At 45.5% G+C, this 13714-nt stretch overlaps 1 protein-coding gene across 1 annotated transcript in view; it reads left to right on the top strand.

Moving 5' to 3' along the window:
• The first annotated feature begins 5870 nt into the window (after positions 1–5870).
• The window catches only part of LOC110523317 (poly(ADP-ribose) glycohydrolase), a 12696-nt gene continuing 4852 nt past the window's right edge, over positions 5871–13714 (top strand). Inside the window, exons 1-8 of the mRNA XM_090236583.1 lie at positions 5871–6024; positions 7188–7297; positions 7594–7827; positions 7922–8081; positions 8454–8959; positions 9196–9309; positions 9538–9630; positions 10765–10836. Of these exons, the coding sequence (XP_090092709.1) occupies positions 5871–6024; positions 7188–7297; positions 7594–7827; positions 7922–8081; positions 8454–8959; positions 9196–9309; positions 9538–9630; positions 10765–10836 (1443 nt within the window). The remainder of the gene's footprint in view (positions 6025–7187; positions 7298–7593; positions 7828–7921; positions 8082–8453; positions 8960–9195; positions 9310–9537; positions 9631–10764; positions 10837–13714) is intronic.

Below are 13714 nucleotides of genomic sequence, written 5' to 3'. Positions count from 1 at the left end.
GACGCAGGGTTACGAAAAGAAAGACTGCGTAAGATGCGACCAATAGTCTGATTGGCCCGTTCTGCTTGACCGTTAGACTGGGGGTGAAAGCCGGAAGAGAGACTGACGGAAGCCCCAATGAAACGGCAAAACTCCCTCCAAAATTGAGACGTGAATTGCGGACCTCTGTCCGAAACGACGTCTGACGGAAGGCCATGAATTCTGAAAACATTCTCGATGATGATTTGTGCCGTCTCTTTAGCAGAAGGAAGCTTAGCAAGGGGAATGAAATGAGCCGCCTTAGAGAACCTATCGACAACCGTAAGAATAACAGTCTTCCCCGCTGACGAAGGCAGTCCGGTGACAAAATCTAAGGCGATGTGAGACCACGGTCGAGAGGGAATAGGAAGCGGCCTGAGACGGCCGGCAGGAGGAGAGTTACCGGACTTAGTCTGCGCGCAGACCGAACAAGCAGCCACGAAACGACGCGTGTCATGCTCCCGGGTGGGCCACCAAAAACGCTGGCGAATGGAAGCAAGCGTACCCCGAACGCCAGGGTGGCCGGCTAACTTGGCAGAGTGAGCCCACTGAAGAACGGCCAGACGAGTAGGAACGGGAACGAAAAGAAGGTTCCTAGGACAAGCGCGCGGCGACGGAGTGTGAGTGAGCGCTTGTTTTACCTGCCTCTCAATTCCCCAGACAGTCAACCCGACAACACGCCCCTCAGGGAGAATCCCCTCGGGGTCAGTGGAGGCTACTGAAGAACTGAAGAGACGAGACAAAGCATCAGGCTTGGTGTTCTTAGAGCCCGGACGATAAGAAATCACGAACTCGAAACGAGCGAAAAACAGCGCCCAACGCGCCTGACGCGCATTAAGTCGTTTGGCAGAACGGATGTACTCAAGGTTCCTATGGTCAGTCCAAACGACAAAAGGAACGGTCGCCCCCTCCAACCACTGTCGCCATTCGCCTAGGGCTAACCGGATGGCGAGCAGTTCGCGGTTACCCACATCATAGTTACGTTCCGACGGCGACAGGCGATGAGAAAAATACGCGCATGGGTGGACCTTGTCGTCAGAGAGGGAGCGCTGAGAAAGAATGGCTCCCACGCCCACCTCTGACGCGTCAACCTCGACAACGAACTGTCTAGAGACGTCAGGTGTAACAAGGATAGGAGCGGATGTAAAACGATTCTTGAGGAGATCAAAAGCTCCCTGGGCGGAAACGGACCACTTAAAGCACGTCTTGACAGAAGTAAGGGCTGTGAGAGGAGCTGCCACCTGACCGAAATTACGGATGAAACGACGATAGAAGTTCGCGAAGCCGAGAAAGCGCTGCAGCTCGACGCGTGACTTAGGGACGGGCCAATCAATGACAGCTTGGACCTTAGCGGGATCCATCTTAATGCCTTCAGCGGAAATAACAGAACCGAGAAATGTGACGGAGGAGGCATGAAAAGTGCACTTCTCAGCCTTCACAAAAAGACAATTCTCTAAAAGGCGCTGGAGGACACGTCGAACGTGCTGAACATGAATCTGGAGTGACGGTGAAAAAATCAGGATATCGTCAAGGTAAACGAAAACAAAGATGTTCAGCATGTCTCTCAGGACATCATTGACTAATGCCTGAAAGACAGCTGGAGCGTTAGCGAGGCCGAAAGGAAGAACCCGGTATTCAAAGTGCCCTAACGGAGTGTTAAACGCCGTCTTCCACTCGTCCCCCTCCCTGATGCGCACGAGATGGTAAGCGTTACGAAGGTCCAACTTAGTGAAAAACCTGGCTCCCTGCAGGATCTCGAAGGCTGAAGACATAAGAGGAAGCGGATAACGATTCTTCACTGTTATGTCATTCAGCCCTCGATAATCTATGCAGGGGCGCAGAGACCCGTCCTTCTTCTTGACAAAAAAAAACCCCGCTCCGGCGGGAGAGGAGGAGGGGACTATGGTACCGGCGTCAAGCGCTACAGACAAATAATCTTCGAGAGCCTTACGTTCGGGAGCCGACAGAGAGTATAGTCTACCCCGGGGGGGGGTGGTTCCCGGAAGGAGATCAATACTACAATCATACGACCGGTGTGGAGGAAGAGAGGTGGCCCTGGACCGACTGAACACCGTGCGCAGATCGTGATATTCCTCCGGCACCCCTGTCAAATCACCAGGCTCCTCCTGTGAAGAAGAGACAGAGGAAACAGGAGGGATAGCAGACATTAAACATTTCACATGACAAGAGACGTTCCAGGAGAGGATAGAATTACTAGACCAATTAATGGAAGGATTATGACAAACTAGCCAGGGATGGCCCAAAACAACAGGTGTAAAAGGTGAACGAAAAATTAAAAAAGAAATGGTTTCACTATGATTACCAGAAACAGTGAGGGTTAAAGGTAGCGTCTCACGCTGAATCCTGGGGAGAGGACTACCATCCAGGGCGAACAAGGCCGTGGGCTCCTTTAACTGTCTGAGAGGAATGTCATGTTCCCGAGCCCAGGTCTCGTCCATAAAACAGCCCTCCGCCCCAGAGTCTATTAAGGCACTGCAGGAAGCTGACGAACCGGTCCAGCGTAGATGGACCGACAAGGTAGTGCAGGATCTTGAAGGAGAGACAGGAGTAGTAGCGCTCACCAGTAGCCCTCCGCTTACTGACGAGCTCTGGCCTTTTACTGGACATGAAGTGACAAAATGACCAGCGGAACCGCAATAGAGACAGAGGCGGTTGGTGATTCTCCGTTCCCTCTCCTTAGTCGAGATGCGGATACCTCCCAGCTGCATGGGTTCAGCACCCGAGCCGGCAGAGGAAGATGGTAGTGATGCGGAGAGGTGGGCGACGGAGAGCGCGAGCTCCTTTCCACGAGCTCGGTGACGAAGATCAACCCGTCGCTCAATGCGAATAGCGAGTTCAATCAAGGAATCCACGCTGGAAGGAACCTCCCGGGAGAGAATCTCATCCTTTACCTCTGCGCGGAGACCCTCCAGAAGACGAGCGAGCAAGGCCGGCTCGTTCCAGCCACTGGAGACAGCAAGAGTGCGAAACTCAATAGAGTAGTCTGTTATGGATCGATTGCCTTGACATAGGGAAGACAGGGCCCTGGAAGCCTCCTCCCCAAAAACAGATCGATCAAAAACCCGTATCATCTCCTCCTTAAAGTCCTGATACTGGTTAGTACACTCAGCCCTTGCCTCCCAGATTGCCGTGCCCCACTCACGAGCCCGTCCAATAAGGAGAGATATGACGTAGGCGACACGAGCAGTGCTCCTGGAGTAAGTGTTGGGCTGGAGAGAAAACACAATATCACACTGGGTGAGGAACGAGCGGCATTCAGTGGGCTCCCCAGAGTAACACGGCGGGTTATTGATTCTGGGCTCCGGAGATTCGAAAGCCCTGGAAGTGGCCGGTGGATCGAGGCGGAGATGGTGAACCTGTTCTGTGAGGTTGGAGACTTGGGTGGCCAGGGTCTCAACGGCATGTCGAGCAGCAGACACTTCCTGCTCGTGTCTGCCTAGCATCGCTCCCTGGATCCCGACGGCTGAGTGGAGAGGATCCGAAGTCGCTGGGTCCATTCTTGGTCGGATTCTTCTGTTACGGTGCGTGAATGAGGACCCAAAAGCGAATTAACTTAGACAGAGCTTCTTTAATTACCAAACATAGGTAGGCTCAGACGGACCGGCAGATTCCGACAGGACAAGACAAGGTTACAGCAAACATGACGACAGTCTGGTTCAGGCATGAAACACAACAAACAAGAATCCGACAAGGACAGGAACAAAAACAGAGAGAGATATAGGGACCTAATCAGAGGGAAAAAGGGAACAGGTGGGAAACGGGGTGAATGGGTAGTTAGGAGGAGACAAGGCACAGCTGGGGGAAAGAGGAGGAGAAAAGGTAACCTAACAACGACCAGCAGAGGGAGACAGGGTGAAGGGAAAGGACAGAGACAAGACACAACATGACAGTACATGACAACTACAGGAGTGATCAGATACATACAACCTGTCTAACCTTCCAACCCTACTACAGTAGTGATCAGATACAAACAACATGTCTAACCTTCCAACCCTACTACAGTAGTGCTCAGATACATACAACCTGTCTAAACTTCCAACCCTACTACAGTAGTGATCAGATACATACAACCTGTCTAACCTTCCAACCCTACTACAGTAGTGATCAGATACATACAACCTGTCTAACCTTCCAACCCTACTACAGTAGTGCTGAGATACATACAACCTGTCTAACCTTCCAACCCTACTACAGTAGTGCTGAGATACATACAACCTGTCTAACCTTCCAACCCTACTACAGTAGTGATCAGATACAAACAACATGTCTAACCTTCCAACCCTACTACAGTAGTGATCAGATACAAACAACATGTCTAACCTTCCAACCCTACTACAGTAGTGATCAGATACAAACAACATGTCTAACCTTCCAACCCTACTACAGTAGTGCTCAGATACATACAACCTGTCTAACCTTGCTGCACTGACACGACCTTCATTAACTTTTAACCATGTGTTCTGCCTAACTTCTGCATTCCTTACTCTCCACACATCAGAAAGCTCAAACTCAGTTAATAAACCAGACAGACAAGTTGCTGACAGCAGATAAGGTTCTTCAGCAGTGCGATCAACAGTAAACTCCACTGTACAGTTCCAGTCCCCCCCTAAAACCATACACCCCTCTTGGTCACACTGTCTTAAGGTTTCCTTTATTTGATCAAATACAGCAATACTGTACCCTCAATAGGAGCATAAACATAAAAATAAAATAAAACATTTAAACATAACATCCGCCTTGACCAATTAAACCCGACCGTTGACAATCTCTGTTGTAGATACCACAGTCACCCCTAAGCCTGAGGAAAACAAGATTGCCACCCCAGCGCTGAAATTAGTACCATGACTGAGTGTATCCCACCACATACCCCAGTGAACCTCATTAGCCTCATCACTATGTATCTCCTGTAGAAAAACTACATGAAGCCTTTTCTGTTTTATTACTTCTAATACCCAAACCCTCTTATTCCTGTCCCTTCCCCCATTAATATTGACAGAACCTACCCTTAGTACCTCCATATAGAAAAGAGAAAGGAAAAGCAGAAGAAACCACAGAGAAACCAAAGAGAAAAAAGACACCCTATGAGGCATGATCATCATCATTGTTTTAATTTTCTCTTAACCTTACCATGTTTCCCACTACCTTTTGCTGCCGTAACAGCAGTAACAAATTTCCTCAAGTGAAAACACTTCTTCTCACTCAGCTGGTCTACTAACCCCACCGTCTTCTGTAACATCACAGCTGACCTCACAAATCTATCAACATCAAAAAAATCTGCCAATTTGACAGATTTCCCAAAAGTCTGATCCAGGAACCCATTTACCTCCTCTAGATTGTAAATTGAGTCGATACCAGCTGCTATCTTATCAATAGAGATATCCATATCCTTCTCCTGATCCTCCTCAGCTGAGGCCACAGACCACTGACTCCCCTCTACCACATCCCTCTGAACACCCCCCACTTGCACCCCATCACTCGTACCAGGCATCTCCTCCTGGTGGGGAGACTAGCCCCACCCGAACCCCCTCCTGTACCCCATTACTCATAGTGGGCATCTCCTCCACTATCTGGGAGATTAGCTCCACATGAACCCCCTCCTGTACCCCATTACTCATAGTGGGCATCTCCTCCACTATCTGGGAGATTAGCTCCACATGAACCCCCTCCTGTACCCCAGCACTCGTACTGGACAACTCCTCACCAGTCTGAGGAAATAGCTCTTCAGATCTGTCCTTACCTTCTACAACAATATTTTTCTGCTGCATAACATTCCCTTCTGGTGCAAGTTGCAACTCCGTGCCCTCAACACTGACAACTTGTTCCTCAGCAACATGCTGCTCTACCGCTGTCGGCCCACCTCTCCCTACATCAGCGGGCCCAGGCATTACGAGGACCACCTGCGCCCCTCCCTCCGCCTTCTACCTTTTCGGGCAAGCATGTCGCTTATGGCCAACATCACCACACTCAGAACACCGTTGACTACCCGTATTAGCATTAGCCATATACAGTCTGTTGTCATACTTGACTTTAAACAATAACTACAAAGTCTGCTCCGGTGAGTCCAAAAACATAAACACCTGTCGCCAAAACGACATAACCTGTTTCAAAGCCGGGTGTTTGCAACCCAACGGGACAATCTTAATTGAACTTGCAAACTTCCCAAACCGCAATAACTCGCGCTCCAACAGCTCATTGGGAATAAACGGCGGTACATTTGAAATCGCTACCCTTATTGACAGAGAAAAAAGCGGCGTAACTTGAATAAACATTCCTTTAAGAAGTACACCATGCTCAACCATACGATCAACAAGACACTCTTCTTTAAGAAGTACACCAAGCTCAACCATACAATCAACAAGACGCTCTTCTTTAAGATGTACACCATGCTCAACCATACGATCAACAAGACACTCTTCTTTAAGAAGTACACCATGCTCAACCATACGATCAACAAGACACTCTTCTTTAAGAAGTACACCATGCTCAACCATACGATCAACAAGACACTCTTCTTTAAGAAGTACACCAAGCTCAACCATACGATCAACAAGACACTCTTCTTTAAGAAGTACACCAAGCTCAACCATACGATCAACAAGACACTCTTCTTTAAGAAGTACACCATGCTCAACCATACGATCAACAAGACACTCTTCTTTAAGAAGTACACCAAGCTCAACCATACGATCAACAAGACACTCTTCTTTAAGAAGTACACCAAGCTCAACCATACGATCAACAAGACACTCTTCTTTAAGAAGTACACCATGCTCAACCATATGATCAACAAGACGCTCTTCTTTAAGAAGTACACCATGCTCAACCATACGATCTACAGACACTCTTCTATAAGAAGTACACCATGCTCAACCATACGATCAACAAGACACTCTTCTTTAAGAAGTACACCATGCTCAACCATATGATCAACAAGACGCTCTTCTTTAAGAAGTACACCATGCTCAACCATACGATCTACAGACACTCTTCTATAAGAAGTACACCATGCTCAACCATACGATCAACAAGACACTCTTCTTTAAGAAGTACACCATGCTCAACCATACGATCAACCAGACACTCTTCTTTAAGAAAAACCACCACATCTTTATTCATCCATGACGCATAAGCAACATTCTCTCCTACAGCGACCAGAAACTCCTCCACAGTGAGAGTAGCTTCAGTAACACACCTAAAGCCGTGCCGAAGTGACAGGCACAGCGTCCCCATGTGGGTCGCCATCCCCACCAAAGCCAGGGTAATTTCAACACGAAAAACAATATACTTAATTCTACCACAACAACTAAATAACAATAATGATAACCTTAATCATGCAGGGGAAGAACGAAAAAAGACACCACCAAGAAAAGGAAACGTGAAATAAAAACCAGGATATCTAACTCTACACAGCACTCACTCATACAATTCCCCCCTCTCTCTCTCTCTCTCTCTCTCTCTCTCTCTCTCCCTCCCTCTCTCCCTCTCTCTCTCTCTCTCTCTCTCTCTCTCTCTCTCTCTCTCTCTCTCCCTCTCCCTCTCTCTCTCTCCTAACAGCGTTCTGCAAATGCAGCAGTGGATGACAGTGAGAGGATCTTTACTGAACTGATCCGCTCCATGGAGGAAAGGCGCTCTGAGGTGAAGGAGCTGATCAGAGCTCAGGAGAAGGCTGAAGTGAGTCGTGCTGAAGGTCTACTGGAGCCACTGAAACAGGAGCTAGTTGAGCTGAGGAGGAGAGATGCTGAGCTGGAGAAACTCTCACACACAGATGATCACATCCATTTCCTTCAGGTGACTATACCGCCATGTTAGGCCTATACATGATATGAATATGAAGTTACAGTAATGTAAATCTCTCTCTCTCTCTCTCTCTCTCTCTGTCCAGAGTTATCAATCTCTCTCCAGTCCCAGTGTATCTTCAGACTTGCCCAGCATCATTGTCTGTCCTCTTCAGTACTTTGGAGATGTGAATAAGTCAGTGTCTGAGCTGAGAGTGAAAGTAGAAGACCTCCTTAAAGGAGAATGGACCAAGATCTCCACTACAGGTGGGTTGGAAATACTAAATCTGCGAGTTATACAGGTGTCCGAAATCTGATCTGTTGCCCAATTATTTGTATTTTGACCAATCAGATCATATCAGATCGTTTGCCAATAATTGTGCAAAAGATCGGAATTGTGCTGTATGTGTTAATGAAGACCTTTACTTAAATAGAACATCTATTACCTTTCTTAACTATTGAATTAACTATTTCTATCATGTTACCGCTGCTCACAAACCAAATTTCCCTCTGGGGACAATTCAAGTTTGATTGACTGATTATAATAACATCAACTTATTCTTATTGAAGGTCCTACAGCTATCAAATACAGCATCAAATTGTCATCCTGTGTCCTCCTGTCTCTCTGTCTCTCTCTAGGGATAGCATGTCATAACAACCACAGCTCCCAGACGAAAGCTGCTCTGCAGCAAGACGACCCCATGGAGGACAAGGACAGGGGTCAGGAGGTCAAACGCCGCGAGATCCCTGTTGGAAACTTGGTCGACGTTGACAACACTTCGGTCGCCAAATCACTGCACGGAGACAGTGAGAGAGAAAGGGGTGGAGAAAGGAAGAAAGAGGAAGAAAGACAGAAACATAAGGAAATGGAAAGTGAGAAAAAGAGGGATGGCGGGAGGGAAGTTGAAATGGATGGAGCAAGGGTAGGAGAGAGGGATGGAACAACTGAAAGAGAGATGGAGGGGGTGAGGGAAGAAGCGATGGATATAGGGTGGGAAAGCAAGAGGGATGGAACAAGAGAAGGAGTGAGGGGTGAGGAGGAGAAGAGGTCGTGCTGCTATCTCTCTCAGCTGAAGAAAGTCCCTGAGTGTCACAAGGAGCTGGAGCCACTGTCCTTCAGCAGAACTCACAACGTCCTCATAAATGTAAGAATCTCTGGCATCGCTCTGTCTGGTCTGAATAACTGTGGTGTCTTTCTTTGTTTGTGATTATGGAGAGAATGAGGAGGAGGTAGAGTGAGATAGTTAAGAGAGTCTAGCTCAATGAAAAATATATTTTTTAAAGCGTCTGAGAGTGAACTGGATCTTTACACCAGAAAATGTGTATTGAAATCATTGCTGTCTCTAACAGATCATTCATGTCTGTCTACCTCCTTATTCAGGTGAATGAGTTCCACCCAAAAATGACATTGAAACCTCATTTTGGACATCATGTGTGGCACAGTGACTTTGTTAAGATGCCCTGCTCACCAGAAAGCCTCATGAAGACTGGATGGGTGTGTTCATTGAATCATTCATTTTCTGTTTAATTTATACATTATTTGTCGATTGTTTGGTTGATTGGTTAATTGATTGATTGGTTTGGTTTGGTGGCTGAATTATTGATTTGTTAGTTGGTTGAGTTGAGTGGTAAGGTAGTTGATTGGTTAGTTGTTTGATTGGTCAGTTGCTTGAATGGTTAGTTGGTTGATTGGTTAGTTGGTTGATTGATTGACTTTTCCCAGGTAACCAGCTCTGAGCGAAGTCGGTGGGAGGTGGTCTCTAAACAGCTGGAGAGTCTGGCCAATAAGACCACTGCATCAGTGAGTGACGTAGAGGTACGACACACACACACACGCCTCCATTATCCTAACATTTCCTAACACGCCTCCATTGTCCTAACATTTCCTAACACGCCTCCATTATCCTAACATTTCCTAACACGCCTACATTTCCTAACACGCCTCCATTATCCTAACATTTCCTAACACACCTCCATTATCATAACATTTCCTAACATGAATCCATCATCCTAACACACCTCCATTATCCTAACATTTCCTAACACGCCTCCATTATCCTAACATTTCCTAACACGAATCCATCATCCTAACATGCCTCCATTATCCTAACATTTCCTAACATGCCTCCATTATCCTAACATTTCCTAACACGCCTTCATTATCCTAACATTTCCTAACACGCCTCCATTATCCTAACATTTCCTAACATGAATCCATCATCCTAACATTTCCTAACACGCCTCCATCATCCTAACATTTCCTAACACGCCTCCATTATCCTAACATTTCCTAACATGAATCCATCATCCTAACATTTCCTAACATGAATCCATCATCCTAACATTTCCTAACATGAATCCATCATCCTAACATTTCCTAACATGCCTCTAGTATCCTAACATTTCCTAACATGAATCCATTATCCTAACATTTCCTAACATGAATCCATCATCCTAACATTTCCTAACATGCCTCCATTATCCTAACATTTCCTAACATGAATCCATCATCCTAACATTCCTTAACATGAATCCATCATCCTAACATTTCCTAACATGAATCCATCATCCTAACATTTCCTAACATGAATCCATCATCCTAACATTTCCTAACACGAATCCATCATCCTAACATTTCCTAACATGACTCTATTATCCTAACATTTCCTAACATTAATCCATCATCCTAACATTTCCTAACATTAATCCATCATCCTAACATTTCCTAACATGCCTCCATCATCCTAACATTTCCTAACATGAATCCATCATCCTAACATTTCCTAACATGCCTCCATTATCCTAACATTTCCTAACACGCCTCCATTATCCTAACATTTCCTAACATGCCCCCTCAGGTTAACCTGGGTTTGGGGTAACAGTTAAGGTAGGGGTTAGCATGTTTGACCAGTACTGTTTAACAATGATCTACATGTTTCTCTCCACTTAGAAAGCCATAAAGAAATACAACCCAAAGTATGAAGATCAATGGTCCTTTGATGCCCTGCATACCTTTGTTCAGGTCAGTTACCACTTCACTGTGAATGAACTCTCTCTAATGGTGTTAAAACAGCCCTTATGAGGGTGTTATTCCTAATAATTCCCGGGTTCGAGGGCCTTATTGCTTTTGTAAAACGGTTACCAACAAAGACGAATGACAAGTTTTCATTGAAAAAGTTATTTTAATAAGTAAATTTGTTTTATTTCATTTTTCCACCAGACATTATAGTGCGGGCAAAATCCAGTTAGTTCTGAGATTCTGAAGTTGCTTACCAAACAAGCTGGTCGTCCAATCCAAATGTTCTAAGCAAAAAGGTTGCCATGAAGGCTAGCTACTTCTCTTTTGCTAGCTAACCAACTAAGGCCTAGATTCAATCAGATGTTTTGGCGGTGTCGGAGGTGGAACTGGGTTGAAGCCATCAAATTGGTGAGCAACTGCTCTTGTGGTCATTGTCACACCCATCTTACTCGCATTCAGAACGAGAAAGTGTAGTCTGTATAGTAACAATTATGTTTTGGATTTCTATTATCCTAATTGAGGTGTAGATTACATCTCACATATTCCAGTGTTCTAAATTGTAAACAAGGCTGCTTGGGATTGCAACCTGATCTCAGTGTATTTCGTATTATTCTGTAGGTAAATCCAAGACACTCCATTTAGTATGATATGTTACGTTTCATATGGTATGTATTAATTTGTGGATGTCCTTCACCCATTTTGTATCAAATCAAATGTTATTTGTCACATACATCAGTTGTAAACTGTAAAATGCTTACTTTACAAGCCCTTAACATACAATGCAGTTTCAAGAAAAATAAGGGTAAGAAAATATTGACTAAATAAACTAAAGTAAAAAAATAAAAGTGCAACAATAAAAGAACAATAACGAGGCTATATACAGGGAGTACCGGTCCCGAGTCGATGTGCCAAATACAGGTTAGTCGAGGTAATTGAGGTAATATGTACATGTAGGAAGAGGTAAAGTGACTATGCAAACAGCGATTAGCAGCAGCGTAAAAAGGGTGGCGATTTATGCAAATAGTCCGGGTAGACATTTGATTAGCTGTTAAGCAGTCTTATGGCTTGGGGGTGGAAGCTGCTAAGAAGCCTTTTGGTCCGAGACTTGGCGCCCAGTACCACTTGCCATGCGGTAGCAGAGAGGACAGTCTATGACTTGGGTGGCTTGAGTCTTTGGCAATTTTTAGGGCTTTCCTCTGACACCGCCCGGTATGGAGGTCCTGGATAGCAGGAAGATTTACCCAAGTGATGTACTGGGCCGTACGCACTATCCTCTGTAGCGCCTTGCAGTCGGAGGACGAGTAGTTGCCATACCAGGTGGTGATGCTCTCAATGGTGCAGCTCTAGAACTTTTTGAGGATATGAGGGCCCATGACAAATCTTTTCAGTCTCCTGAGGGGGAATAAGTGTTGTTGTACCCTCTTTATGACTGTCTTGGTGTGCTTGGACCATGATAGTTTGTTGGTGGTGTGGACACCAAGGAACTTGAAGCTCTCAACCTGCTCCACTACAGCCACGTCGATGAGAATGGGGGCATGCTCGGACCTCATTTTCCTGTATTCCACGATCATCTCTTTTGTCTTGATCACGTGGTGGGAGAGGTAGTTGTCCTGGCACCACATGGCCAGGTCTCTGACCTACTCCTTATAGGATGTCTCATCATTGTCATAATCAGACCTACCACCGTTGTGTCTTCGTCAAACTTAATGATGGTGTTGGAGTTGTGCTTGGCCACGCAGTCATGGGTGAACAGGGAGTACAGGAGGGGACTGAGCATGCACCCCTGAGGGGCCCCAGTGTTGAGGATCAGAGGGGCAGATGTGTTATTGCCTACTCTTGCCACCTGGGGGCGGCTCGTCAGGAAGTCCAGGATCAAGTTGCAGAGGGAGGTGTTTCGTCCCAGGGTCCTTAGCTTAGTGATGAGCTTTGAGGGTACTATGGTGTTGAACACTGAGCTGTAGTCAATGAATACTACAGTGTCATATATACTGTATGTTACAAATTACAATTCTTATTAAATTTGACGAATTTTCAAAACGTACAATATGTTATGAATTTTCAAGACATATGATATGTTACGAATTCTAGCTAGGTGGCTAGGTGTTGTTAGCTAGCTCGCTAACATTAGCTAGGCTAGGGGTTAGGTTTAAGTTTAGGTGCAGGGTTAGCTAAAGTGCTAAAGTTGTCCGTGATGAGATTTGAACTCGCAACCTTTGGGTTGCTAGATGTTCTCATTATACGCACACCCATGCACCCTGACCAACCACCCTACTTTCGTTTTTGTAACATAACTTATCATACTAAATGGTTGACTCTGATTTACTTTCAGAACCATACGAAATGCTCTTCACTTAATGTGACTCCTTGCAGCCATTGTCAATGTCCTTTTAAGGTATAATGCAAGGAACAACTTGTGCATTAGACAGCTCTAACGTTCCACCTCCGACACTGTCAAAATAACCATTATGCAGATGTCGGCTAAAGTGGATCTGATTGACTAGAGTGCTAAAGCTAACACACAATCACATCAAGCAGCTGAAATGACAGCCAATTATGTCCATTTTCATTTTTGTTTTACATTTGTTTCTATTGCCATTTATTTTGATATATCCATTATAATGATGCTGATAAATTAATTGGCCTGGATCAGAGAAGCTGAGAAGTCTCGTCATGTTCATTCTCTCTATGGCACAGTGGAGATCTCTAAAAGATGCTACTTTGTTGCACAAGTTGGAGAGGCAGGCAGCAAGGTTAAGACAAACCACAGCTGTTGAAAACTAAATGCTAGCTAGTAGCATGGGAAAATAATGTCTTGATACTTTTTTCCATGGGAGATGAAGTTTATAAATTGCCTGGCTGGGCTGTGGGACAGTGGATGTAC

This window comes from Oncorhynchus mykiss, chromosome 5 (assembly GCF_057628025.1).
Source record: "Oncorhynchus mykiss isolate SJ-2025 chromosome 5, ASM5762802v1, whole genome shotgun sequence".
NCBI classification, from domain to species: Eukaryota; Metazoa; Chordata; class Actinopteri; order Salmoniformes; family Salmonidae; genus Oncorhynchus; species Oncorhynchus mykiss.
The sequence above is the reverse complement of the archived record's forward strand: the minus strand, read 5'-3'. Positions and strand labels throughout refer to the sequence as shown.